At 47.4% G+C, this 26,812-nt stretch overlaps 2 protein-coding genes and 2 long non-coding RNA genes across 12 annotated transcripts in view; 2 read left to right on the forward strand and 2 right to left on the reverse strand.

The window, feature by feature from the left end:
• Positions 1-1,069: 1,069 nt before the first annotated feature.
• Positions 1,070-1,652, forward strand: LOC125718036 (uncharacterized). The gene is made up of 3 exons (XR_007384741.1): positions 1,070-1,350; positions 1,426-1,497; positions 1,614-1,652. It is a non-coding gene; the product is annotated as an uncharacterized LOC125718036 (long non-coding RNA).
• A 3,636-nt stretch (positions 1,653-5,288) lies between these two features.
• Positions 5,289-6,024, reverse strand: LOC125717688 (uncharacterized). The gene is made up of 2 exons (XR_007384586.1): positions 5,864-6,024; positions 5,289-5,723 (listed from the first exon to the last, which is right to left on the reverse strand). It is a non-coding gene; the product is annotated as an uncharacterized LOC125717688 (long non-coding RNA).
• LOC125717686 (ubinuclein-2-like) lies at positions 5,428-14,496 on the forward strand. Of its 2 annotated transcripts, XM_048990877.1 has the most exons (16): positions 5,428-5,730; positions 6,016-6,132; positions 6,390-6,491; positions 7,612-7,743; positions 7,934-8,040; positions 8,150-8,645; positions 9,055-9,125; positions 9,251-9,461; positions 9,556-9,662; positions 9,756-9,866; positions 9,998-10,141; positions 10,292-10,342; positions 10,668-10,695; positions 10,780-11,877; positions 12,198-12,396; positions 13,761-14,496. In XM_048990877.1, the coding sequence occupies exons 1-16, from the start codon at positions 5,428-5,430 to the stop codon at positions 13,805-13,807; spliced, it is 3,324 nt and encodes a 1,107-aa protein (XP_048846834.1). In that variant the 3' UTR covers positions 13,808-14,496. The 2 variants fall into 2 exon arrangements, with proteins under 2 accessions (XP_048846834.1, XP_048846833.1); XM_048990876.1 differs by having other exon boundaries at positions 9,556-9,866.
• Positions 14,497-14,674: 178 nt separating this feature from the next.
• Positions 14,675-26,812, reverse strand: part of LOC125717684 (myosin-10-like) — a 46,599-nt gene continuing 34,461 nt past the window's right edge. For all 8 annotated transcript variants that reach the window (XM_048990873.1, XM_048990870.1, XM_048990872.1 and 5 more), the window contains 22 exons: positions 26,632-26,740; positions 25,730-25,861; positions 25,341-25,547; positions 24,213-24,350; positions 23,986-24,109; positions 23,715-23,886; positions 21,217-21,429; positions 20,773-20,917; positions 20,347-20,553; positions 20,157-20,261; positions 19,764-19,916; positions 19,197-19,445; positions 18,674-18,886; positions 18,358-18,570; positions 18,108-18,269; positions 17,674-17,802; positions 17,504-17,592; positions 17,285-17,408; positions 16,880-17,088; positions 16,629-16,737; positions 16,281-16,453; positions 14,675-16,203 (listed from right to left, as the gene is read on the reverse strand). In XM_048990873.1, coding sequence (XP_048846830.1) covers positions 16,044-16,203; positions 16,281-16,453; positions 16,629-16,737; positions 16,880-17,088; positions 17,285-17,408; positions 17,504-17,592; positions 17,674-17,802; positions 18,108-18,269; positions 18,358-18,570; positions 18,674-18,886; positions 19,197-19,445; positions 19,764-19,916; positions 20,157-20,261; positions 20,347-20,553; positions 20,773-20,917; positions 21,217-21,429; positions 23,715-23,886; positions 23,986-24,109; positions 24,213-24,350; positions 25,341-25,547; positions 25,730-25,861; positions 26,632-26,740 — 3,535 coding nt within the window. In that variant the 3' untranslated portion in view covers positions 14,675-16,043. The remainder of the gene's footprint in view (positions 16,204-16,280; positions 16,454-16,628; positions 16,738-16,879; positions 17,089-17,284; positions 17,409-17,503; positions 17,593-17,673; positions 17,803-18,107; positions 18,270-18,357; positions 18,571-18,673; positions 18,887-19,196; positions 19,446-19,763; positions 19,917-20,156; positions 20,262-20,346; positions 20,554-20,772; positions 20,918-21,216; positions 21,430-23,714; positions 23,887-23,985; positions 24,110-24,212; positions 24,351-25,340; positions 25,548-25,729; positions 25,862-26,631; positions 26,741-26,812) is intronic.

Consider the following 26,812-nt stretch of genomic DNA (forward strand, 5'->3'; position numbering starts at 1 on the left):
GGCAGTCCAAAGAAATGTTTAAAGCCGTTTATCTGGGTAGCAAGTGTATTTTGGCTTAGAACAAAAAACACAATTTAACATTAGAACATGTGGAAATTAAGAGTAACACAATAAAAACTAGTAATAATTTCTTCTGTTTTATAAAAAGTTACTGATATCTAGTTAGGGGCGGCATGGTGGTGCAGTGGTTAGCACTGTCGCCTCACACCTCTGGGACCCGGGTTCGAGTCTCCGCCTGGGTCACATGTGTGCGGAGTTTGCATGTTCTCCCCGTGTCGTCGTGGGGTTTCCTCCGGGTACTCCGGTTTCCCCCCACAGTCCAAAAACATGCTGAGGCTAATTGGAGTTGCTGAATTGCCCGTAGGTGTGCATGTGTGAGTGAATGGTGTGTGAGTGTGCCCTGCGATGGGCTGGCCCCCCATCCTGGGTTGTTCCCTGCCTCGTGCCCATTGATTCCGGGATAGGCTCCGGACCCCCCGCGACCCAATAGGATAAGCGGTTTGGAAAATGGATGGATGGATGGATGATATCTAGTTGGATGGCTAGATGAACACCACTTCAGTTCCCAAACTTCTCCTCAGGGGCACCTCAGCCGTTCCATGATTTTGTTAAATTTCACCAATAGCTCAATTAAATAATTAAATATATTGGTTTAAAAAGTCAGTGAGAGATTGACTAGCTGTATGAGGTGTGCTAGTGGCCAAGTCAAAAAATACATGGCTGCACTGGACGGTCGCTGCAAATACTAGGATGATTTTAGCAGAGGTTCTGAAATGCTGACACACTTTGATAATATCATAGTTTACACCAACACGAGGGTAATCTAAACATCATTTTCTTTGCCTGCCTAAGACTTTTGCACAGTACTGTGTGTATATATATATATATATATATATATATATATATTAGTTTGTGATAATAAAATTAATTATTTGTGTGTGGAAATGTTATTTCTCATCTCTTAGCTATGGAGGAAAGGTGGGCAGTACTATTTAACTTTCTGTCTCTGGGTACATACCCGTGTGGATACAATAAATCCCAGAAACTAAACCATAGGATGTAGCTTCCAAATTCACATTGAACGGTGAGTATCTGCAATAGATTCAAATGTAGCTGGTGTCTTGGTGAAATAGCTCAATAATGATGTTAGTTTCTGAATTAATGTTAATTGCAGAAGGAGAGCTCTTCTATGGCAGAAGAAAAGTCATTAAGACGAAAGAAGATGCAAGAAAGCTCTTCAAAGAATTTCACTCTTCTCCAATGGGGGGGCATTCAGGCATCCTGAAAACGCGCAATGCAATGTCCTCTAGATTTTATTGGCTTGGCATGACCATTGATATTGACCGCTGGGTTTGAGTTTTCATTTGTTTTGTTTTATATAATTGTGGATGCTGTATCAATATATTAAGACTTGATTTCTTAAAGGTCTTGGAATGTGACATGTGCCAGAAGGTTGGAAAACCTTTGACTGCTACACAACCATTAGAGTGTATTAAGGTAAATGTATATTGTGCTTTATTGATATTATAAAACAGCTATTAATTAAAGCATCAATTTTAATTTATATTTAAGACATAAATCTATAAATAAATGTATTTGTTTTACCTTGATAGGTTTCTGCTGTATGGGAGCTCACTGGCATTGATCTGACGGGACCTCTACCAAAAGAGGACGGATTCCAGTAAATCCTAACAGCAACAGATTACTTTTCTAAATGGGTTCCTACCACTGTATCAGTATGCAAATTAGTTTTAATAATGTTAAATATCAAACTATTACACCTATAGTATAATAGTTATTTTGGCAGCTTTAAAGAAAATATCAAATTTCTTTCAACTTAATACAACAAATAAAATATATGTGCATTTTTACTCACATATGAAATATACGGAGTGTGCGATAATGTACACATATAGAATCAGAACAGTTTTAAACCTTATAATAAAACATTGTTTCTAGGGGATGCAGATGGCTTTTGTGTGGTTTGCTCATTGCCGGACACTGATGCTGATAAGAGCATGATGGGAATGGTAATGTCTAACAAAAATGTGTGTTTTGTACTATTGACTGTAGCATGTCTGTGCATAGTGCCATACAATTTGTCTCATTGTATAATTATATGTACCTAATTGTTATTTTTTGCTTTTCTCACCTGTAGGTGCAGTGTGATTTGTGCAGTAGGTGATATGTGCAGTAGGTGATATGTGCAGTGTGATATATGCAGTAGGTGATATGTGCAGTGTGATATGTGTAGTAGGTGATATGTGCAGTGTGATATGTGCAGTAGGTGGGCACATTTTGAATGTGCCCAATATGAGAAAGACAATTGTTTGCCATATCTGTGCAAAAAGAAAAAAGAATAATGTTCTGACCGATTCATACTGTGTAAGCCCTGTTTAGAATGTGCTTCTGGTTTCTCTGTATTTTGTATGTTTTATTTTTTTTTACATTTAAAATTTTTTACAAGCAAGTTTGACATTTTACAAGTATTGGTGCAGTAAAAAAGTAAAAAACTGTTCACAGAACAGGTGTATTTATGATGAGACTAAATTACACACAGGTGGACTCATCATCTAATTAGGGGACTTCTGAAGGCAATTGTTTTCACTGATTTTTTTAAGGGGTATCAGAATATAGGGGCACTGAATACAAAGGCACAGATTTTTATTTGATTACATTTTTGAAAACTATGTATCTTTTTCGTTCCACTTCACAATTATGTGCTTCTTTGTGTTGGTCTATCACATTGTTGTAAGGTGACAAAATGTGAAAAGGTTCAAGGGGTATGAATACTTTTTCAAGGGACTGTAATGATCCAGTTTGTGTAACACGAAAAATATTCAAGGAAGTACCTCCCAGGAGCAAGAAATGTTCAAGGTTTTAGTTACGGATATGATCACACATCACACCCGGTCAGTGGGTTTTAATCAGTTTTTTTATTGATTTGCTTTGATTTAATCAGGACCTTCAAACAATGTCTGACTTGACTTCACTTGATCTGACTATTTGGCTCTGACAGCTTGAAGCAGCCGTATTGGAACACGAAACAGCTGTTTGCTTTTGAGAGCAAATTATAAGATTACTAAAAACTTTGGAGGCAGGAAATACGCTTGGTTATGTTATTTTTTCAGACAACCGGAAGAAGAAATGTTATTGAACAGAGAGCACCATCTACTATAGTGGTGTCTGAAGATACACCAAGTAGTTCATGAAGCCTCACTTGGCAATCACTAGTAAAGCCCCAAAAGAAAATCTAACAGTTATTTTTTTCTCACCGAATCTACTGTTGTTGAATATGAGCAGTGAGATTTTAGGAACACGGGCAGAGCCAGCTTTCTCTGTGGGGTGCTGCCTCACTGTCTGTGCTGAACCATGACGGCTGCCATGACATGGAATGCACATGAGCAGCTAATGACTCGCAAGGGGCTGAATCGCTGAGAGCAGGGAGGAGGGCCATGCGTGTGGGTCAGAGACAGATGCGAGGAGAGAATAGAGGAACAGCTTTTAAACAGGGGCATGTTTATGTGACATTTGATTACTTTTCTATTTATTCTAGAGGTGAAGGCTTTAATGATTATGCAAAGCAGTGTTCGCCAACCCAGTCCTAGGGGATCCACTGCCGGTCCACGTTTTTGCTCCCTCCCAACTCCTTGCCAGACAGCCCACATTTTCGGACTATCAGCGGGGCCCTGAGGACTGGATAGGGAAACACTGATGTATTTGCTCCGCTATACTGTCCTATTGCTTCAGGACATCAGGCTAAGATTAATGTGTCATTCTTGTTAAAGTAATATATGTTTTAATTTTCTTTATCTTTTATTAAAATCAGAAAGTAGTTTAAAATGATTTCACATAAAATTATTTTAAAAAGCATGAATTAATAAGAATTCATTAAACATTCCTAACCATTTTTAATCTCAGATCATGTTTGCTTTTTGCTTGCCAAGCAAACGTGATAGGTGGCTTAATCACTGTATTCAATATCTTATCTTTGAACACCAAATCTCACAGCAGATAAAAACTCACAATAACATAATACCCTTTTCGACTTAGGAATCAATCATTGTTTCTGTATTGTCTTAATATAAATTCCATGCTCTTAATATGCTCCCCTTCCGGCAACTTTATCAGTCTAGGTTTGTGCAGAATTGGAATTTTCACTGCCCTCTAGAGGCCATCACCGAAGTGCACATTCTGGGTTACCTGACTACAGTTAGTGCTGAACTTAAACATTTTTATTTTTAAAATTACACATGTATTGTACATATTAATTTTTCTCCTGTAAGAAAATAAGGCGCATGGGTCACGTAATTTAAATGCAGATGTAAATGCAAAGGACGTATGAAACCAAATTAAATACTGGGAAGTATACTGCCGGTTTCTACGGCTATGATCAGACGTTTTTGTTGAAAGCGATGTGCAAGTGAGGCAAATAGAACATTAAATATGGGAACTCTCGGGAAGTACATCGACAGAATAATCACTAGCCCTTTTAACATAGTTATTTTCTCACATTTATCATTTAAAATATTTCTATTTTTACTTATATTAGGCAAATTAAAGCTTTATGAAAGTTTAATGTTTTTATATAATGATTATTCATTACTATTGACCATTAAATCTGTTCATTTAATCATAATACAGAACTGCGCAGGAATAAAACAAAACAGTTAAGGCTACTGTTCGAAGGTGAAAATATGACGGAAACGCAGGCATTATTTATACATTTCAGGATGCCGCTTTCTGGTGAAAGATGAAACGTGTGCTTAACTAAGCAAATACGCGTGTTGAAATGAAACATTTTGTTTAAATTAAACATTATTTTACATCCACCCAATGAAATGATATATCATACTTATTTTTTTCATTCCATCCATTTACCAAGCTCAGCTATCAAATTTCTTATTCAGAATACGTATTTACTGAATTTTTAAAATAAATTTTGCTTTTCTCATATACAATTAATAGTCACACTACCTCCCAGCAGGCTGAATGGTATTATATTTATCTTTTCATTATCATGCATTTAGTTTTGTTTACTACGTCTCGTACGGCATGAAGCGGAGAATCAAGAGTTCGGCAGAGTTCGGCACTTTCCCCGCCCTTGGTCAGTGCGCATGCCCAGTGACTTCCTCCATCAATCATTTTATTTACTGCTGAAATGCAAGATGGCTTCCCTGATTATCTTCGAAGCTTCGGCACTGGATACATCCGCCCAGAATATAACTTCCTTGCACTAAAGAAGTTTTCAGAACTTAGTGTGGACGGTGAAGGGATAAACATTCGAGTTGTGTCAGCAATTACGTATTTTAATAAAAAAATTGTAGCCCCCGAAACAGAATATAAAGCAGTTTGTCTGTGTGGGGTCTCTGCGGCTGCCGCTGCTCGGCTTCGGTCAGGCGGACGGTTCTCACATTAACGGTCCAAATGGCCGAACCGAGGAAAGTACCCTTTGTGACCGTGTCGGCTTTTAGCTCCGTAGCGGCCGCCGACCCGCAGAACCCCCGACTGGAGGCCGACGCCGAAGACTGTCCCGGGATAAATGGGCGGTCTGGGGGTCCGGAGATGGGGGCCGGGGTCAGCTGCGGTTTGCCAGGTATCGATGCGGCCGGTGACAGGGGCGACGGCGGCCCGAGGCGAATCACGGTGCGGCTCAACCTCCGCCTCTCCGAGCCCAGCGCTCGTGGATCTGCCGAGTTCAGCTACGCGGAGCTGGTCCAGTCCTCCGAGGTAAGTTAGTTAGATGGGGAAAATGTCGTTAGAGTCGATGTTTTGCATTAAAAAATATTTAAAAAAAATCTGATCTGCAGTATTGTATCTAATCAAATAAGCAATGTTTCTTCCGTTTATGATTTCGTAATACCTCGAGTTGGACGATGAATAAAACCAGGAGTTTACGAACTTGCATGACAATTTGCATTTTTTGCTTAACGGTGGAGGCTGGTTTTATTCTTCCACACCGGTCCCGACCTCTTCTCGCCTTGCCTTTTTTTCTTGCACGATTCTCCTTCCAAGACAAAAAAGCCCCTTGAAAGACTCACACCTGCCTTTGACCCCAGTGACCCCTTTGCAGATGAGGAGAGGGAGAGACTAGAAGTTGAGGGGTTGGCCAGGAAATTCGAGAGCAAATACGTGAGTCTGAAAGCCTCTCTCACTTCCTTTAGCAGTGGTTTGGATGATTTGGGTGAACTTGTTAATGTTATTAAGAGAACAGTCATTTCTTTCAAATGTCTGTACCAAGCTGTTCAGAGTAGCAAAAATCAGTTGTCATATATTTGTATACTATTTTCAAGGGATTACAAAGTTGTGTAGTGACTCCAAGCATTGTCACAATAAAATTTCTGGGTTAATTGTATGTGTCTTAATTCTTTTCCTTCTTTGCATTGCAGGGCACTTCTAGTAGACGGAGAAGGACAGACCGAATGCAGGATCTGATTGACATCGGCTTCGGCTATGACGAAAGTGACTCCTTCATAGACAACTCAGAAGCTGTTAGTACTTCGTCCCTGATTTGGGTTCGACTGTCATTACTTAACTGCTGATCAGACCTATTTCCCGCTAATCTCCACAAAACGCAGCGTTTAACATAATAATACATTTTATTTCTTCCTCTTTTTTTTTACTGAAAGCCCCTCCAATCTTGCACCAGTTTCCCCAGTTTCTCCATTCTAGCACTACAGTTCGATATGGCTTGCTCATAGCTACCCACAGTCCCTCCCTGCATGGAGGATGCTTCACAGTTTCCGGCACATCGCCTTCCCGCATGCTGGCCTTGTGTACCACACAGAACAGCATCTGCATCGTTGCTCTGCTCGCTTGGCACTCAATTGCAGACACTCGAGGCATCCTAATGGGCTCCCCCCTGCCTCCCCAACCCAGTGTGGAACATCACAAATAATGCTAATCTGTCAGCAAACCCCCCTGCTGTAGCTGAATTATTGCATATAACCAGGTTAGGCCAAGTACTGTCAATGGCGCAACACTCTTTTCCCCAGATTATGCAAATGGGGGATTAAGATAATTATGTTCTTAACCATTATTCTAAATGAAACTCTTGAAGGTGAGAGAGGCTGCTGAAAATGAGGCATAGAATCAAGCTTGGGTACTTCTGCTATTTGGCCTCTTGCTCTATTTAGTAGGTGTTTCTCTAATTGTCTGAGGGTGATAAACAGGGCAAGGCTGGCCGTTGCTGCATTGTCCCATTGATATTGGGTAGCAGATTTCTATTTGAAAACCTTCGATTGACAGTGGGCAACTTTTTGAGATCATCCCAATCCAGATGAGTCGTCCTTTGTCTCACTTGGTTGGCGTTGCCCGGCAACATTGCTCAAAAAATTGCCCTGTGTATCACCTAAAGTTGCAGAACGTTCGTATAGTGCTGGGGTGGACAATCTTATCCGCAAAGGGCATGTGTGCTTGCGGGTTTTTGGGATAACCTGTATGTCAGCTGGTAAAACCCAGGTGTGAGGACTCTTCAGCCAATCAGTCCTCTAATTAGTAATCTAATTAGGGAGTTGCAGCGAAAACACGTCCTTTGCGGATAAGACTGGCTACCCCTGGTATAGTGTGTAATTATTTTCAGTGTACGTTTTAACTGGTCCCTCTTTTCAGTATGATGAGCTGGTACCAGCCTCCCTAACCACCAAGCTCGGAGGATTCTACATCAACACGGGGACCCTGCAGTTCCGGGCAGCTTCTGACTCCGATGGGGAGGAAGCTGGAAGAGACAAAAAAGGCTTCCAGGCAAGAAACGTGCTACCTTCCGAACAGACTCTGGGCAAAAAATACATGCCAAAGAAACATGCTTTGTTTCTACATAAACGTTTTACCAACATTTGACTGAAACCTTCACCGGGCACTTAAAGAAGTGTGTGACGCGTCTCGGGGCTGCGGAAAGAGTTTATCCAAATGTGTGTTTATTGCTTGGCTTCAGAAGCTGAAAGGCGGAGAGGAACGAGTGGTTAAAAAGAGGAAGAAGAAACAAGATGGGGGCAATAGTGAGGAAAAGAAGGTGAAAAAGGTCAAAGAGCCCAAGCAGAGGTGAGGGAGCGGAAAAGGAAACCATCAGCTGCCCCTCTGCTATGTTCTAGTCGTATCGACATGCGTGTTTATTCTTCTCATCTGTTTTTCTTTGTCTGTCCCTGCCCAGAGTTCTGTCTTTGAATGCCCATCGACCGGAGAAGAAAAAGCGGAAACAGCTGATGAAAGATTCCCTCAGTCTGGCCGCTATGGTCCGCCGCCTCACCCCGGACAAGGGCTCCAGCGGCGGGAGCCGGGCCCCAAATGGGACACCGGTGCCCCGCGTGCCTCCACACCCTCACCCCCTGCCCCATGTCACCCCTCCACCCACCCACCTGTCGCTAGACCCTGCCTTGATGTCGCTGCTGCACTCGACCAAAGGCAACCCGATACTGCAGAACCTTGTGGGTGAACTTGACCTGTCCCAACTGGACCGTCCGCTGCCCCCCAGTTCTGTCCAGGGGGAGAACGGACTTCCAGTGACGGGGGTGGGTCAGAAGTCGTGCGGGGCTGTCTTACCGAAGGCTCAGGGGCCTCAGGGGTTGAGTGTTGGTCTCCTAAAACCTCCACCGCTCCCCAGCGGCCTGCCTGGTGCCCTTGTGAAGCGCATCGAAGATCTCCGAGTGGTATGTCTCAGAATAACATCCTCCAGTAGTGCCACTGATTTCTTTGTAGACAGACGCAGTAATACCTTCCCCTGGTCCGTGTCATGAAGCTAGTAATCAAAGGTGGATATGTTAGGTCCAGAAAGTAAAAATCCAGATCAAGTTTTTGTTTCAACCAACCGGTTGAATACATTGTGACTGTGACACTCTATACTCAACTGGTTGGTTGAATCAAAATCTTGGTCTGGTCCAGTTGGATTTTCTGGACCTGAAATGTCCACCTCTGTGAGAGGGGGAAAACCGGTGAGGGAGAGTGACAGGTTTTACAGTGAGGGTAGTTTTGTGATATAACGGAGATTGCGGTCCGGCCTTGTTGCATTGTGGGTAGTATGTGTAACGGCATCTCAAAGCATCGCATGTCTTGTGTCAGGCATCTCGTCAGTTCGATGAGGAAGGGAGGAAGAAATTCTTCACTTTGGAGATGAACAACATCCTTCTGGAGTAAGTCTGTCTGTTTGTAGTTACCTGCACCGTTTAATTAGCTGTAATTATGCAGTAGGCATTTAGGGGGTCAGCTGCCATTCGTAGCTTGACCTGAGAGCCTCCCCCCCATGCTGTCTACCCAGCATTGAGCTGCAGGTGCAGGAGCACCCCATGTCCGTGCGCTCGGCCGTCTACTCGCACCTAGAGGCATTCGTGCCCTGCAGCAGGGGGGCACTGTTGAAGCGACTGAAGAAACTCAGCAACACCACACGGGCCGGCTCCGTCTGCGTGCAGGCTGGCTCCGTCTGCGTGCAGGCCGGCTCCGTCTGCGTGCAGGCTAACCCAGCTGCGCAGGTGAGTGCCAGCAGCAGAGTGTGGCTGTGCCGCCACCGATCTCGGCAAGGGCGTGTGCCTCAGTGTCATTGACTGCGTCTCCCCCCTCCGGCAGGACGACCATATGAAAATGCCACTGCTGCGACTGAAGCTGGCGGTGTGCAGTGCGATGCCCGCACAGATCGCCAAATACAACATGGACCTCGATGCCAAAGCCGCCAAGTGTGTCTCGCCCGGGAAATGGGGGGCGGCCCTGGTGCGCGTGACCGGCCTCTCTGACCGGATACCTGAAAGCCTGTCACCTGTATCCTGCAGGCAACAGTCCGAGGAGCTGGAGAGGAACGCCTCCGAGGAGGAGGACGAGGAGAAACCGGGCCGCAAAGCGGCCGGCCTGCGGAAGAAGTTCATCTGGGACGACAGACTCAGGTGCGGCGTGTTCGCTTAGTGCTGCCGGCCACAAGATGGCAGCGCTGCGCCACGATTCCGAAAGATCTGCGGTGGACTTGTGACTGGGTGGATGGGCCAGCGTTATGACGGCTGTCATGGTCGTTTGCCAGGACCCTGCTTTGCAACCTGGTGCGCGTGAAGCTGGCCTGTTATGCGCAGGAGCCGCGGGGGCCGCTGTCTGTGGAGGACTACCTGAAGGCCTTCATGGAGACCGAGGTCAAGCCCCTCTGGCCCAAGGGCTGGATGCAGTCCAGGTCAGTTTGCCGCAGTCCAGTCCATTATTTATGTAGTTCTCTTGGCTCCTCCCCCCCCATGCCCACGTTTACTGCAGTTCCCGGCAAACCCCTGCTTTCCACCCTGTGCAGATGGTCATGTGATGTGTGACCTACATCCGTCTTTCACAGGATGCTGTTTAAGGAAAGCAGACTTGTTCACAGTCACCTGACTGGCAACTTGTGAGTTTCTCGCATTCTTTTTTTAATGTATGATATGTATGTATTTTTGTGTACTTCCTATTTGCACTATTATTATTTTTTTGCACTTGCATTTTTTTACTTCACCCCTGTTGTTGTGATCTTGCACTTGTTATTCACTCACCTGTACGGTGATATTACATGTACAGTGATTTGATTTAAATTAGTGCCGGACAGTTCAGTCCTGATTATTGATGTTAGAAAATCCCTCCTGGTAAATACCAGCGTGCGTGCAGCTCATTTAACTTTGATTTCTCGTTTATTTGTGAATGGCTTAATCCTATACAAACATGTCTTCCCTCCCCAGAGTCAAGAAGAAGAAAGCTAAGCCCAAGGTGAGTAATGTGTCCTGTCCCCTTTAAATTGCGTGTGATGCTGTTGTTTCTTCTTTAATAGTCTTCTCTGCTTCTTGGAACCAGCCCCCCCCAGTAGTGGCTCCGCCTCCTTCAGCTCCGGCCCCCTGCCAGTCCAGCGCCTCCCCCATGGAGACCATCTGCCTCTCCGACTCCCAGGATGAAGACCAAGACCCAGTCTCGGACGTCTCTCATGGCCCCACCCACCAGGGCGATGCTGCTAAGGGTGTGACCCAAAGCGACAGCCCTCCTGTGGCTCCACCCCTTTCCGGCTTCCCTCCGCTGGTCTCCCTCCCTTGCTCTGCCCCGAAGGGAGGAGCTACAATGACGCCGACACCCAAGCCCAATCCAGCTGGGTCCCTCTCCCCGCCTAAACCAAGGCCGGCGAATACCGCCTCTCTGTTACCTCCCCAGCAGACTGCTTTTTGTAAGCCTGCGATAAAGCACGGGCTGGTCATACCTTCCTCAGGGCAAACCACTCCCTCCCCAGGCCGTTCCCCGCCTTCATCTCGGCTAGCCCCGCCCCTTAATGGATTTACCCTTCCAAAGCCTGGGCTGGCCACGCCCTCACCTGATCCAGTCAAAAGCAGTAACCAATCCAGCTATGGCAGCAGCAGTACCAGCCGCAGTCTCTTTCCTCAGGCTCGGCTGAGCGGACTTGCCTCTCCCCACTTAAACCATAAAAGTTCTCCTTCCCATAAAACGCCGCATTCTTCTCTTCTCAAAGGAGCCTCCACTGCCCCTCAGACCTCATCGTCATCCTCATTGCCACCCTCAAATCCCAGCCCGCACCAGAATAGCGTTTCTAACTTCATCACCCCTATGCAGGCCACGCTCACCAAATCCTCACACAGCAACAACCCTCCCATCATCAAGCTGAGCCCCCGGCCACCTGCTCCTGCCCCCCAGGTTAGTGCAGGACAGACTGGGTACAGCCCGACCGGAGTGCAGAACGCCCCCCACCACGGCAGCGTCTCGGCAAGTTCTGCGAGAACCATGTCTGTTTCAAGTCACGTGGTCTCCAGCTCTGCCCCGGCGGTTTTGTCGACCAATCACGGACAGCATATGAGAGCCGGGGGCGGGTCCAGTCAGACAGCCAAGTCGGACGTTGGCCTTGTGTCTGTCGCGGGTCTGAGTGGCCCTGTTACCGCTCATCTGTCACAGGTACAGTAGCTACAGTGATGAATGGTTATATATTGTCTGCTTATATATGTGAATTTATTTCTGAAAAAGAATAATAGGGGAGTTGTTTGGCACAGTGGTTAAGAACCTCTGATTGGAAGGTTGCCAGTTCAAGTCCCATGGTTGGCAGAGTTATTTCACCATTGGGTCCCTGAGCAAGATCCTTATCTCCCCCCCCGATTGTTCAAGGGACTGTGTGACCCAGCGTCACCGAGGTCGCCGCTGTCGTGTTGGGCGATTGAGCGACGAGCCGCAACCGTGTGAATGCTGAGCAGCGGCCTGACACTGTCCCCTGTCCACAGGGCTCCTCTGCGGGGGGCGTTCTGCTGGGCCCTGCGCCCTCCCCGCTCTCGCTGAGCCTCGGCCTTCTGGGGGGTCTGGTTCCCGTCTCCTTGCCCTTCCAGTTCCCACCCTCCCTACTTAGCCCGGCCACCGCGGGGAATCCAGCCGGGGGGAACGGCACGGTGCTGGGAGGCGGCTCAGGATTCAGCCCGACTCAGAGTGAGTTTGCCATGGCGATCAGCCGAAAACAATAAGGCGCTGTTTACACTTGGGGTAAAATGCGTCTTGGGCGATCACATCATAAGCAGACAGCCGAGAGCTCGCCGCTTACACCCGCGTGATGCGTCTCCAAGGTGTCCAGCTGAGCACTTCTGTTCAGGTTTTGTCACTGCCCTCTGCGGACGGCCTTCCGAGGGACGCATCAGTTCACTTTAACATTTACACTACGAAAGATTTCTGGTTAGTTACCCAGACCACCTCGGAAGTGGTTTGGGTGAGCGGATCACGATGTGTCTTGCTGGTTGTTCACACTTGTATTTAGCGCTGTCCATTTGTGATCCGAGCGCACAAGACACATTTTAAAACCGAGTTAAATGGAGCCTAAGAAAAGAATTTAACAATCAAAGAGAGGCATGGTTGACTTCAGACACTGAGCCAGTGTGAGATCTGCTTTTATGGTGTGTTAATAGGCTGACTGTTATACGTTATTATTACCGGACATTGGGAACATAAGGACATAATTTCTCCATGCAGTTTACTATTGTGAAGTATTTTTGTACGTTAAAAGCCTGTATCTAGTTGATCACTTTGCCCTGTAACTGCTTAGGTAGATATATGACTGGTAATTTTGCTGTGGCTTTGAGATTATTGACACGGACGTAAATGAGGTTTGATCTGTGTGTTTCATGCCTTTTTATATAGGATGGAAATGAGGTTGAGTGTTGAATGGACTCTGAGGTGTTTATTCGCTGTGCGTGTCAGCGGCAGTCTTACTACTCTGGTAAAACCCGCTGGCGTGTGTGTGTGTGTGTGTGTTCCTGTGCTTGGTACATGTGGTCCCAATCCCATGATACTTTGCTCCTGCAGTGTCTGCATGCATTCGCTTGTGTTTTCCTGCAACACACTTTTTCTCCTTCTGTTAATCCTTCTTTCCACTCGTTTTCACCATTGGTGAAACCAGGCCCACTGTCCATGATTCCTGGGATATAATTCCAGGCCCCCACGACACATAACCACCCCCCCCCCCCCCAAGACAGCGGACCTGGGTGTCACCTGTCTTTCTTCTGTTCTGTCTGGTTCCATCTGAAATGACCCTGGACTGGCTTGCTTTTCCTGTCCCACGCTGCTCCCCTGTGTTCTTCATATGTGCCCCTGCCCGCCACCCCCCCCCTTTACCCAGAGCAGTTGGTACGCCCCGGGGTCTCTGTCCCTCGCAATGGGCTCTCACATAGAACCCCTGTGCCGTCCTTCACTTCAGAGTCCTTCAGATTGTGACTACATGATTGTCCACCATACTTGAGGCTGAGTTTTGTTTGTTTGACGTAAACAGTCTGTGTCTGTTTTTCTCCCCACTCACTCTCCAGATGTCAGCCCCACTCAGGGAGGTGAGACCAAGAGGAATTTGCACTGAATGCAGAAAGGGCCGTACAGCCCCGGACCAATTGGGAATGAGGACAGTATTGACAGACAGTGGAGCTAACAAATGGCAATATGTGAAAAGCTGGGGTTTCACCCAGTCAGAAAGAAGGATACATCGAGCAAGCGGAAGTGATGAAAATGGGGTAAGATGTAGTGCGATGAGACAACTTTGAGGACTGCTTTTGGAGAGGATTCAAAACCATTATTTTTTACCAATGGCTGACCGTCATCAGTGAGAAAAGAGGTAGAAGAGAATGTGCAATGTGTTTCACCGCTGACACCTCTGTCCGCTCCACTTCTGTGCTTGTCAGTCTTTGTATGCCACTTGCAATTTTGTTTCTGTTTTATTTTACTTTAATCCCCCCCCCCCCATTTCTACCATACGACAGAGTTCAAGTGCAATTTGGCTATAGACTGTTGCTAATTTACACTCAGAAACATGTCTGTATGTTTTCTATGTGTACTCGTCGGGTCCAATTTAGGTGTTGGCATTTCCTTTTCTGCTCCCAGTCTAACAGTCTCCCAGCACAGGATCACATCACGCTTTGTGTCCTACTTGAATTGTTTTTTTTTAATTTGTCAGTCTGTTCCTCACTGAAAGGTGAGATGTGCCTACAAGTCTACAGCAAGCCTTAGACTGTAATGAACTATGCAAGGCAATAAATGGGTGAAACACTGTCATCTGTGCATTTGTGCTACTGCATGCCCTGTCGCAGTTTGACTCTTTGTTTTGGTTATAAAGTTCTTTTTATTTGATTTGTGTAGTGAACTATTTGAGTTTTTTTTTTTTTTTTTTTTAAAAAGGAAAAGACCAGCTGTCACCCAGTTTTGAGACCCACATGAACTTGCACACACAATGTAAAATAATGAGGTTCTATAATGAACAAGTTTATTACCTTTTACAAAAATCCTCTTCTAGAAACACAGGCGTACAGGAAAGAATGTAAGCGGAGGGACAAAAGGTCAGCAGCCAAAATAACCGTAACCTCGGACATTAAAGCTTTTAACCCAACGGCAGGTGACGGGACATTTTGTACAGGTAAGGGAGGGTGTGGTCCTTTACATGTTTGGTCTTGGGAAGTCTTGCTGTGCTCAATTCCTGCAGCTGCCTACTAAAGCCCAACAGCCTCAGCTAGATTGGGTAGCAGGGAAGCTCGGAGGCGGACAGGAAGCAGACAGTGCGGCCCTGGGGGACCTTGCATGACACGCTGTGGTCAGGCAGGTCTCTAGGCAGCCCAGTGCTGACACATTCACTAAGATTTTTCCATAAATGGGTGATTTATATGTGTAAGCATACGCACGCACTCCAGATTCTGTCTTGCGTCATCTCTAAGGCACTTTCAGGAAACGTCTTTCGTGCATGAACATAATTGGGCTCTGTGCTCGGTACACGTGGCACCTTTCAAGCACCCAAAGTCTGGATAATAAAACGGGCATTGAGCACGCTCAGTGGTCAGCCACATGGCTCCGCTCCTGCAGTCGCATTGTTTTTGCTGCAAGTTGCATCATTAACAGTCAAATGCGCAGGATGCGGGCGGGGCGGACTGGCCACGGGAGCGTGCTCCTCGTAGCATTAGTAAGATGTTGATAAACGTGGCTTTGTGCAGGAATTAACATTTTAGTTTGTTTCTGAAGCCACACTAACACTGTTACATGGAAAATGACACTGGTTTCCTAAATTTCTAACTGCAGCTTGCTCATTTTGTGGGAAAATCCCTTGGAAATCACTTTTGTTCGCGGTCTGAATGTTTCTGTTGAACAGAGGTCAAAGCACGTCAAACAACTACAAATAACTCTGGTTTTAATTGTATTTATGACAGAGGCTAATGGCTGGCATATGAAGCCGCATGCAGTTACAGATGTAAGATTATCCTGCTTGTAAATAAGCCTTTTTCATATGAACATATTCAATAAATGGACAGGTTGTACAACAGGGCTATTTAGGAAATATTTTCACATTATTATAAGAAAATCACACACACACTGTAGTTATGTGTGTACACATACATGGAATATTTAAAATGCACTTAATTTTTATAGAAAGCAGAGTGTCATCCCAAGGCCAGATGACATTAACAAAGAAGAGATCAATGCTTTTCTGAGCCTTACAGAGTACGGTGGGAGTGTGGTGGTGCCCCCTTGCTGCTGGAGGACTGCCCTAAAGCACAATTGCTAGCCTACCTGTGGGGTGGGGGAAAGGGGAGGAGCTTGGAGAGCATGGCTGTGCCCTACTCGCCCTGGGGGGAAGGCGTTGATGCCTCGTTCACCTCGTTGGCCTTGCTATCACTAGTGGCGCCATCGTCATCTGACAGCTCAAGGGAGGCCCCCTCCACCTGGAGTGCCCGTCGGCCCGTGCGGCCAGAGGGGAAGCTGATTGGCCCTCCTCGCCTGAAAGAGGATAACTTTCGGTCACATGACTACCGGGACGTGTTTACATTTGTTGTGTAAGGCTTTTGTGTGCCTACCTGAGGCGGCTCTTCAGTGCATTGACCTCTCGGTTCATGGCGTCAGCGGACTCCGTGGCATCCTCCAGCTCCCTCTGCAGCTTCCTGCGGTTGGCGTTGGCCCTCTGCGCCTCCTCCTCAGCCTCCTCCAGCTGCCGTTTCAGCTGTTTCATCCTGGAGTTGGCTTTCTCCATCTGGGGCAGGGGGGAGATACAAGGACTGAGTGGCAGCAACCAATGGCTATATCAGTCAAAAAGCGCCTAGCTGCCATTGGCTGGAATATTTGTGTTGCTAATAGCAACCAAGAAGTTGCAACTCGGTGTGTTTATTATTTACTGTGGTGTATTGATATTTGTTCTTACACCTCACCTGTTCTTTGTACTGGTCGGCATGGCGACGCTCATCCTCCACCTGCATGAACACCTCCTTCAGTTTTTTCTCCGTGCGACGCACCGTCTTGTTGGCTGCTGCTCTCTCCCTGCGGGGAAGGAGGGTAACAAGGTTTTATGTAACGTGGAAAACGATCTGCCGACAAATAGTAATTGAGCTGTTATTTTTCAGCCAAATGCCACTGTATGTACTGTTGCCTGTGTTTTAGTTACAGACGGAGTAAGCCTCACTTGGCTTCCTGCTCCAGTTGCTCCTCCAGCTGGGCGATCTTGGCCTCCAGGGCGGCGATAGCGGCCTTGTACTTGCTCTTCACTGCACCCTCTAACTCCTGCAGTTTTAACTTCAGCTCCTTGTTCTGCCGCTCCAGCTGCTGCCGGGCGCTCTCGCTCTTCTGGGCAGAGCTACGCTCCCCGGCCAGCTCCATGCTGAGGGTGTCCACCTTTTTGGGTGGGAGGGAGCTCCGTTTATAAACAAGCAAGGACCTTGCTGGGCTTTCTGTTAAAAAGCTAGGCTCATGGAATAAGTGTATTACGTTAAGCAAATTAAGTGGATTTTAATGGCAGGTCTTCTGGTCTTGACCTGCCCACTCCTGGCCGGTCCTGTCTTCCTATGGGAGGGGTTGTCATGGAGCTCACCTGCATCGTGGTCTTGCGGAAGCGATCGTTGAGGAGCTCCATGTTGCTCTGCTCCTCCTCCAGCTCCTCCTCCAGCTGGACGATGCGTGCCTCTAGCTTTCGCTTCTCCTCCAGCAAGGCCGACCTTCAAACACACATGCATAAATGTTCAGAGCTGTGAGATGACCTATGAACCCGACAGGACTGGACTGGATTAAATGTTAGGAAAAGGTCACTCACTTTCCAGAGGCGCTGTTGGAGATTTCGTCTGCAAACTCATCCCGCTCCTGCTCGGCATGCCGACGGGCCCTCTCGGATGCAGCCAGGTCCTGCCAAAGGTCATGGAAAGGTCATAAGCCCACATGAGCCAAACGCTCCCAGATCACATGGCAGGAGGATGAGGAACAGACCTCCTGCAGCTGCAGGATTTCGGCCTCCAAGTTCTTAAGCTTCTTCTCATTCTCCTTCGACTGGGCGAAGATATCGTCCCGGGAGGCGCGAGCTTCTTCCAGCTCTCTCTGGTAGTCTTTCATCTGAGCCTGTAGAGAGAGACCGGAGCCACATTAATGCCCAGCATAACGGACATAGAAGCAGTGCAATTATGGGTGTGGGACGGTTAGATATTAGTTCATGGGAGCTGTATTTACATATAAATGTTCCGAGGGCAGAAGGAAAAATTATTGGTTCAGAGAGAACCGGTCAGATGTCCTGTCCCACCTCCTCTGCATTCTGATTGGTTATCTCTATGAACCAGTCATTTTTCCTTCTGCCCTCAGAACATTTTTGTGTAAGAAACTTGCATGAGCTAGATGTTATCACTGTATAGATGGAGTGATGTTGCGACCTGGAGCTTGCGTAGCTGCTTGATAGCCTCGTCACGGGCTTTATTTGCCGCCTCGATCTGAGCCTCCAGGTCCTTGAGGTCCATCTCCATCTTCTTCTTGGCGGCCATAGCCAACGCTTTTTGCTTGCGTTCGTCCTCCAGCTCAGCCTCAAGCTCCCGCACCTTGATTGAGAATAAGTAAGAGCATCACTTAAAATACGAGTGGTAGCCAGGTGCCAGGAAGGTGGCTGGAAGGACAAGGGTGCCACACCTGCTTGACCAGCTGCCTCTTCTTCTCCTCGCCCATCTCATCTCTGCCCTGCAGGTCACGCTCGAACTGGGCCTTCATGGCCTGCATGTTGACCTCCAACCTCAGCTTGGCGTCCTCGGTGGCCTGCAGCTCGTCCTCCAGCTCCTCCAGCTGGGTCTTCATCTCGTCCAGTTGCTGCTCCATGCCTCGCTTGGATTTCTCCAACTCATGAACCTACAGAGGTAATGCAGTTTTTGAACATCTGCCCAGGTAACACACACTTCACACAGGGTCACCGCCGATCTCTGTTTGCCCACAAGAGGTGGATGGTACTTACATTCTTTCCCACGTCATCCTTTGAGCTCATAAGGTCTTCCATCTCTGCACGCAGCTGCTTGTTGAGCCTCTCGAGCTCTTCCTTGGACTCCAGGGCCTCATCCAGTGCACGGGTCAGCGCAAGGGCCCGCGTCTCCTTCTCACGGGCCTCAGCCTCTGCCCGGTCCCGCTCTTCTGCAAAGCGAGCTGACACGTTCTTCTCTTCTGCTAACATCTGTCAGGCAGCCACAGCAAGAGACACGGACTTAGAACTGGGTCACATTCAAATTCCCACCCTTGAGATATTTTGTATTCATGCTTTCATTGGCTTAGATATTTTGTATTCGTGATTCCATTGGTTTAGATATTTTGTGTTCATAATTCCATTGATTTAGATATATTGTATTCATACTTCCATTGGCTTTTTTTCCATGGGCGAAATGTCCTAAAGGTCTGAAATGCCTGCCTGTTTCATCTTATCCCGAGCTGTGCTCTTTTCAGGCATAACCAGAGGCTGAATATCCCCATCAACAAGAAAGTCTCACCTGGTCAAACTTCTTCTGCTTCTTCTCCAGGTTGGACACTGTCTGCCTCTGGTGGTCCAGATCCACCGTCAGGTCGTCCAGCTCCTGCTGCAGGCGGGTCTTGGTCTTCTCCAGCTTGTCAAACGCTATGGCTTTCTCCTCCAGCCGCTGGGCCGTGTTCTCCATGTCCTTCTGCAGCTTCCGCTTCACCTCCTCCAGCCCCTCCATTGTCCCAACGTCGTCCTCTAGCTTCTTCTTGGTCTCTGACATCTGCGCGTTCAAATAAACACCCTTAGTCATGCACATTTGTACAAAATTCTGTGTAGCTGATTCATTGCTTACGCTAGCATCTTTTAGTGTCTTACATAATCAATAAACACTCTAATTTACATAATTGTAATGCATACGATTACCGCAGTTCACACATCCACCCCAATATTTGTGCTAGTCACGATAAAAAAAAAATCGATCAGCTTGCGGAATTTTATGATTGGTTGCTATAAATTTTGGAGACCTCTGCGGTAGGCAGGTAGTCCTTCAGCTAACGGCCCTCACTGACAGATACATGATGGCAGGTGAGCCCCTCACCTGGGCCTGTACAGTGGCCAGCTGCTTCTCCAGGTTCCTGCGAGCCTCTTCCTCCTCCTCCTGCTGCTCCTGCAAGCTGCTCTTCTCTTCCTCCAGTTGTCGCACGCGGCTGCTCAGGTTCAGCTTCTGCCGCGTCTCCTCTTGCAGCAGCTCCTGGTCACACAAGCCACGGGCCGAGGCCACGCGGAGGAGCAGTCACAGGCCTGCCAGACAGCTGTAGCCGTCCTGGCTGAGTGACAGCGGTCATTTCATCATTAGATGTTCCCACGACCCAATCAGAAGGAGTTAAAAGATTGACGGATGTATCATCCATTGTAGTGAGAGAAATGATAGTTAACAAAAAAGGGCCACTTTCCTTGCATAGACATTTACCTCCCACAGCCCCCAACTCACCTGTGTGTCCTGCAGCTGACTTTCCAAGCTGGCCACGTCTTTGCCCAACTTGATTCCCTTTTTTTCTGCATCTTCCAACAACATGGAGACATTGTCCAGTTCCGCCTGTACATATTGACAGAGGAGTTGATGAGAAATCCCACACACACAGCCCCATGTTTTTATTCCTGCACATATGACCGACTCTGACCTGTAGCTTGTGACTGCGGTCGGCTAGCTCAACCTTTGACCTCTCCACCTCCGTGACCCGGGCCGTGACCTCCTGCACCTGTGCCTCCAGCTTCTTCCTTTTGTGCTCCGAGTCAGACTTAGCCTGCTGCAGCCCTCTGACCTCGTTCACCAGCTCCTTGTTGGCGGTCTCCTGGGTCTGCTTGCTTTTCTCCAGGTTGGTTTTAAACTAGGCCGTACGACATGAGTGAGTGAGTACCCACCCCCATGGCTAATGACTGACAGACTCATCTAAAAAAAAACTAACTATGCATGCAAGACTGCCAAGAGTGTCAGGTTCAGGTACTGTGGATAAAGACCTATGATCAAGAAAAACTCTTCTACCAAGATAAGACCCAACAACCTCCTCCATCCCTGCTTGGCGTGGTCTCCTCGCAGACACACCCACCCGCTTAGCCTGCTCCAGCTGCTCAGATAGCTCCTCCAGAGCAGTGGAGTGCCTCTGCCGCATGTCCTGGATCAAGGACTCGTGGTTCTTGGTCTCCTCATCGATGGCCTTCTTCAGCTCCGCCACCTCCTGCTCCCGCTTGGTTCTGAGGGTGGGGACACATCGGGTGAGATATCACCGGTACTGAACCACATGAACCATTGTACGCTCAAGGAGCAGACAAAAATGAGTGTAGGCATCCATATTGCCATACAAAAACAAACATTCATCTATAAATGATACTAAGAGAATCTTTAGTATTTATAACCTCAAAAAACATGCATAACATACATAAATTGATTATTTTTTACAGTCCAAACTCCAATCTTCAGATGCACTGACCACTACCAACAGGGTGTGGAGCTGCGTATCGGCATGTAGCAGATGGCGAGTGCTGCCCCCTACCTGAGCTCCTGCTGCGCCGCGGTCGTGTCCAGCGTGTCTTCCAGCTCTGTCTTTAGTGCCTCAAGCTCCTCGCTCAGGTCCCTCTTCAGCTTCTCAGCCTTGTTCCTGGCCAGCTTCTCAGCTTCCAGGTCCTCCTGCAGCTCGGCCAGCTGGGCCTGGAGCTCTCGCACCTGCTTCAGGGCGTTGTTCTTCTGAGCCGCCTCCTCGTCGCTCCTGCCACCGCGCACACACGGGTGAAACATGACTTTAGAGCTGTGTTTACCCAGGTTGCATTCTCCATTCATTCAAACATTCAACACAACATCACATGGGTACCTTAGAGGGCTCAGTGGGATGAGTCTCTGTGCCTGTGATCAGAAGGTTGCCGGGTTGAGCCCCAGCCTCACAAAAACAGCCAACTGCCTGTGGGCTCTTGAGCAAGGCCCTTAACCCCCAGCTCCAGGGGTGCCATACACTGGGTGACCCTGTGCTGGGACCCTCAAGCTATGAAGAGTGAGATGGGGGTAGGTGAAGCGAACTATTCTAACGTGCAAGTGGCACATAAAATGTTTTTCATTTATCTCATGTTAAGATTCATATTTGATGATGCAGACTGACAGCTGCATTTGTAGCCAACTATGATCAAGGCCAAATCCTGGGTAGGATACTGCTATTATACACTTCAGTTCCTCAGAGGAGATAAGTGATACAGCATAGCACACAATAAGCATCCATCTTCTGTAACCACTTGTCCTATTCAGGGTTGTGGTGGGTTCAGAGCCTATGGGACACAATGCAGGATGACAGAGGGGCGAACAGGCAAACTCCACACATGGAGCCATGGAGCCTCAAACCCAGGTATCAGAGATGGGAGACAACAGCGCTAACCACCGTGCTATCAGGCCACCCCAGGAATGTGTAATATAAAACCAGTAATTAATGTATCAGTGATAACAGTGATTTTAAATCATATAATACCATAAAACGAAGTTTTATAAAAAAAATTCAAAAAATAAATCAATATTAATAATATAATAAGGGCGGCATGGTGGTGCAGTGGTTAGCACTGTTGCCTCACACCTCTGGGACCCGGGTTCGAGTCTCTGCCTGGGTCACATGTGTGTTTGCATGTTCTCCCCATGTCGTCGTGGGGTTTCCAATTAGCTGAGGCTAATTGGAGTTGCTAAATTGCCCATAGGAGAGTGTGTGTGTGTGTGTGTGTGTGTGTGTGTGTGTGTGTGTGTGTGTGTGTGTGTGTGTGTGTGTGTGTGTGTGTGTGTGTGTGTGTGTGTGTGTGTGTGGATGGATGGTGTGTGAGTATGCCCTGTGATGGGCTGGCCCCCTGGCCTGGCTTGTTCCCTGCCTCGTGCCCATTGCTTCTGGGATAGGCTCAGACCCCCCGTGACCCAGTAGGATAAGTGGTTTGGAAAATGGATGGATAATATAATAATCATACTTCATTGATCCCTGTGGGGAAACGCTCTTTTTACTGACCCCCATCTTGCTCTCTATGACACACATGTAGACGAGAGCAAGCTTAGCAGCAAAGGCCAGCCACCTGCGGTGGCGCTGGGGCTTAAGGGCCGTGGTCGAGGGCCCACAGATGTGCCTGTTCTGCTGTGGCTGGGATCGAATCAGCGGCCTTCCAGGCACAGAGACTTAGCCCACTGATTGTTTTCAAACCTAGTTTTAAATAGGCAAAATAGTACACTGAGACGTTTCTGTGAAGAATATATTATCGACAAGGCAAATGGATATTTTGCTTGAGCAGCTGCCACAGCCCTAGTCAGCACTATGACTATCGTTTACATTCAGGCGACATTTGGTCGCCATTAAAATTTGAACAGCGTGTTAAGTCAAAGTTGATTTATCAGGAAATGGTTAGTAAAGCACAAACAAATCGTCATGAAATTCAGCGGAGGTATGCAGCCTCACATGGAATACTTCTGATATTCTTTGTAGTCTGATCCACATCCATCTGAATTAACCTCAGAAGATCTAATCTCTCGCACGCATGCATGCAATGTTCACTTGGCAAAGGGCCCCTTTAAGCATGTGAGAACAGGCAGCACTTCCGTCAAAGTCTGCCAGCATTTTGAGACCTTGAGGTCTTAATAACACCCATTAAGGGCCCACAGAAGCTCTTATCTGATTGGACGGCAGTCAGTCTGAGAACACAGAGAGACCAAGTGGTAGAACCCACTGGAAAAAATGAGGTCACACTGTTAAGTGAAAGCAACTGGGGGGGGGGGGGGACCCATGTGCAGCTTCCAGCTCAGCCCAGTAAAATCGCACATGTTGGTTTGACACCTGGTAACATGTTGGACTTGTGAGCAGTATGGTGCTTAAGAAGCAGGACTTTACACCAGAATGCTGCATGTTCAAATCCCTAGAGACATATTGCTATTGTGCTCTAAAGGGACCTCAGAAACAGTCCAGCTGTATAAATATGGAAAAAGCTGCCCATTGTAATCTGTGGTAAGAACATCCTGCCAGTGTGAGTTTCTGTCCTGTGGTACCTGGCCTGTGCGGCCTGCAGCTCCTCCTCCTTCTTTGCCAGCTGCAGCTTAAGCTCGTCTATCTGCGCTTGCAGCTCAGCGATCTGGTCCTGGAAATCCGAAGTCTCTGTGTCAAGCTTTCGCTTAGCCTTCTCTAGCTCCTGCCGCGTCTTCTCCTCCTTCTTCAGACGCTCTGTGGGACACGACGAGGCGGAAGATGAGGACGTTTTTGTACCAGCACTTCCTGAGGATGCGGAGGCGTGTTACTGTATGACAGTCACAGTCCCTTTACCTTCCAGATCCACCATCATCATCTCCTGCTTGTTCTTTGTCTTCCCTAGGTTTTTGGCCTTCTCCTCCTCCTCGGTGAGCCGAGACGTGATCTCGTTCACGCGGTCATCCAGAAGTTTCTTCTCCTGCAGGTGATGGGAGAGTTCCATAGCTCATCTCCACCTTTAGAGGGGCTATGGTCATAGCGTACTCATTCCTGGTTCAGCCCCTCGCTGTAGCTCAGCTTACCTTCATGAACTTGGAGTTCTGATCTTCCAGTAGCAAGATGTCCTCTTCCATCTTCTTGATCTTGGCCTCTGCTGTCACTTTTTCCAGCTGCAGCTTCTGCCTGGCTGCCTCCTCCTCATCCAGCTGTTCCTCCAGGTCCTTTGCAAAAAATCATGAGATCAATTAAGGTGAACAACTACATAAATACTTAAAGGGGACCTGTTATGTTTTTCTGGTTTTTCCCTCTCCCCTCTCCTTTAGCGTCATATAGCTTTACATGCATGTAGACGGTCTGCAAAGTCTTAAGGCTTGAAGTACACGCCAAAGGGAGTAATTCTCACCACAGAAAACACTGTTCTATAATCTGCCTGAAACGCCTCGTTGGAATTCCAGCCCTTACTTCCGTGACATGGTGAGGTCACCTCATGTCACAATCCTTATTGGATGCCTACCTGCTAGGCTCTGTCTGCAGGCTGCAAGACAGGGGAGGAACGTGTAGGGCAGGCTGACCAATCAGAGCACACTGGGCTCTTCGGGGGTAAGATTTAAAGCCTCAACAGAGCGTTTCAGACAGAGGGTGAATAGAGATGTGCATTATGAGAAAAATTATGTGTTTTTGGAACATTGAAGCATGTAAATCTAAATGAGTATAATAGTTCCCCTTTAATAAAATTGTTTTCAGCCAAGAATACCTATCTTCATGTAGCAGTCTTCAAATATTTATGATAAATATTAATTTCATTGCTCTTGGTTTAACAAAATGAGATGAATCAGTTACTGAAAACCAGGTACATGAATCAACAACCCCAGCAGAGTGCATGTACATTAGTAAATTAGAAGGTGCCGGAACGCAAAGGGCATATGAGGGCAGAGGGGTACAAGGCGGGTGGAGGTCCCGGAAGATATATAAAACACAATGCTAAAAACATGCTACATATTTTTAAAAATAAATTTAAACTAATAATGGACGTGAAATTTGGTCTACAAAAATATGTGCTTATTTCATTTTGTTTTATTTTTATATGTTACTGTTTTTGTTTTTTAACCAGAGAGCTGCAGGATCCTCACAGATTGGTGTCCGAATAGAACGGAGAGGTTCTGGAATATGTTCCGGCAGGATCCGGCATATCTGCTGTCCCGGAGCCTCACCTGTATGTGCGCCTGCATCTTCTTCTTCTCGTTCTGCATGCCCTGATTACGCTCCTCCTCCTCCTCCACACGGGCCTCCAGGTCATGCAAGATCTCCTCCAGCTCCTGCTTCTTGGCCGCCAGCCGGACTCGCATCTCCTCGGCCTCGGCGCACAGCTCCGTCTCCGCCTGCAGCTGCTCTGCCAGGATGTTCTTCTCCTCCAGGAGCTGCACGGTGGATGGTTGTGATGAGACCGTTCTGATCTCACGTGGCACCCTTGGCACGCACACTCCTCCAAACTACACAGGGTTTACTGGTTTCGTAGAAACACACGGACTACATTCGTGGAACAGCGAAGGCAGGAAGATGTGACCTTCTGTGGTGATAAGGAAGGATCTCAGTGCTGTACCTGCTGATGTTTCCGCTCCATCTCCACCAGCTCGGTCTCCACCTTATTCTGCTTCTCCTTCACCCTGATCAGCTCCTCATCCTTGGCCTGCATCTCTTCTTCCTGCCGGGTCACTTGCAACAGTGGCTTCACCTGTGCAGGACGGCCACCATTAGCTAAGCGTACAGAGGCAAGCATCCCGCAGCACACGGACTGAACGTAAGACAGCATTCCGGGCAGCTGTGTCCGACTTCAGAATTCCCAACACTATGGATGGAGGAACGGGAGCTGGAAGGTCTGTGATTGATGAAAAGGGGACATTCTGATTTTGTCACTGGGTCAAACAAGGGACAGGCTTGCTTTTCACTTCTTTAACCAATCACAGTCTTCATCGTATGACATCGCCACAGTGGGAGATTTTTTTTTCTCATAAAACTCTAGACTTCCAACCATCAGACCAGGGGGGGCGTGTGGCTCAGCAGGCTAAGCCTCTGGGTTTGTTATCGGATGGTTGCTGGTTCAAGCCTTGTTGCTGTTATAATAATAATTATTATTATTCTAATTACTATTATAATCATGAAATAGACGAACCCTTTCATTGGTCCATGCAGCCTTTGCAGGTGAGCATATTACTGTGTTTTGTCTATGTTTATCTATGACGTGTCCCTTAATAAAAGACATACACAAATGAAACAGGTACTTTAGAAATCTGTGCACCTTGCCACCAGAAATCTGCCTTTAATTAATGAGGTGATGACACACAATGAAGACTGTGATTGGTCAAAGAAGTGGAACACAAGCCCCTCCCTTATTGACCTAGGGACACGTCGAACTTGGCAAAATCAGGACGTGCGATCAAAGAGGGCTTTGTGGAGTAGCAGGATCCGCATGGAGGTGATCATTCAAGATGGAGTGTCTGGTACCTTGGTGAAAAGTCTCCACCACTGCCAGTGACGTAGCTTCAGGTAGGCGGCACAGTTCCTCTGCAGGACCCTCAAGGCGCTGAGCTGCTGCTGCTTCTTGGCGAAGGCCCTGGAGACGGATGATAAGGATAAAGTCTCCAGAGGACCAGAGGGACCTGCAGGATTCTCACACTAAGGAGAT

The sequence above is a fragment of the Brienomyrus brachyistius genome, chromosome 22 (genome assembly GCF_023856365.1).
Source record: "Brienomyrus brachyistius isolate T26 chromosome 22, BBRACH_0.4, whole genome shotgun sequence".
Classification (NCBI taxonomy): domain Eukaryota; kingdom Metazoa; phylum Chordata; class Actinopteri; order Osteoglossiformes; family Mormyridae; genus Brienomyrus; species Brienomyrus brachyistius.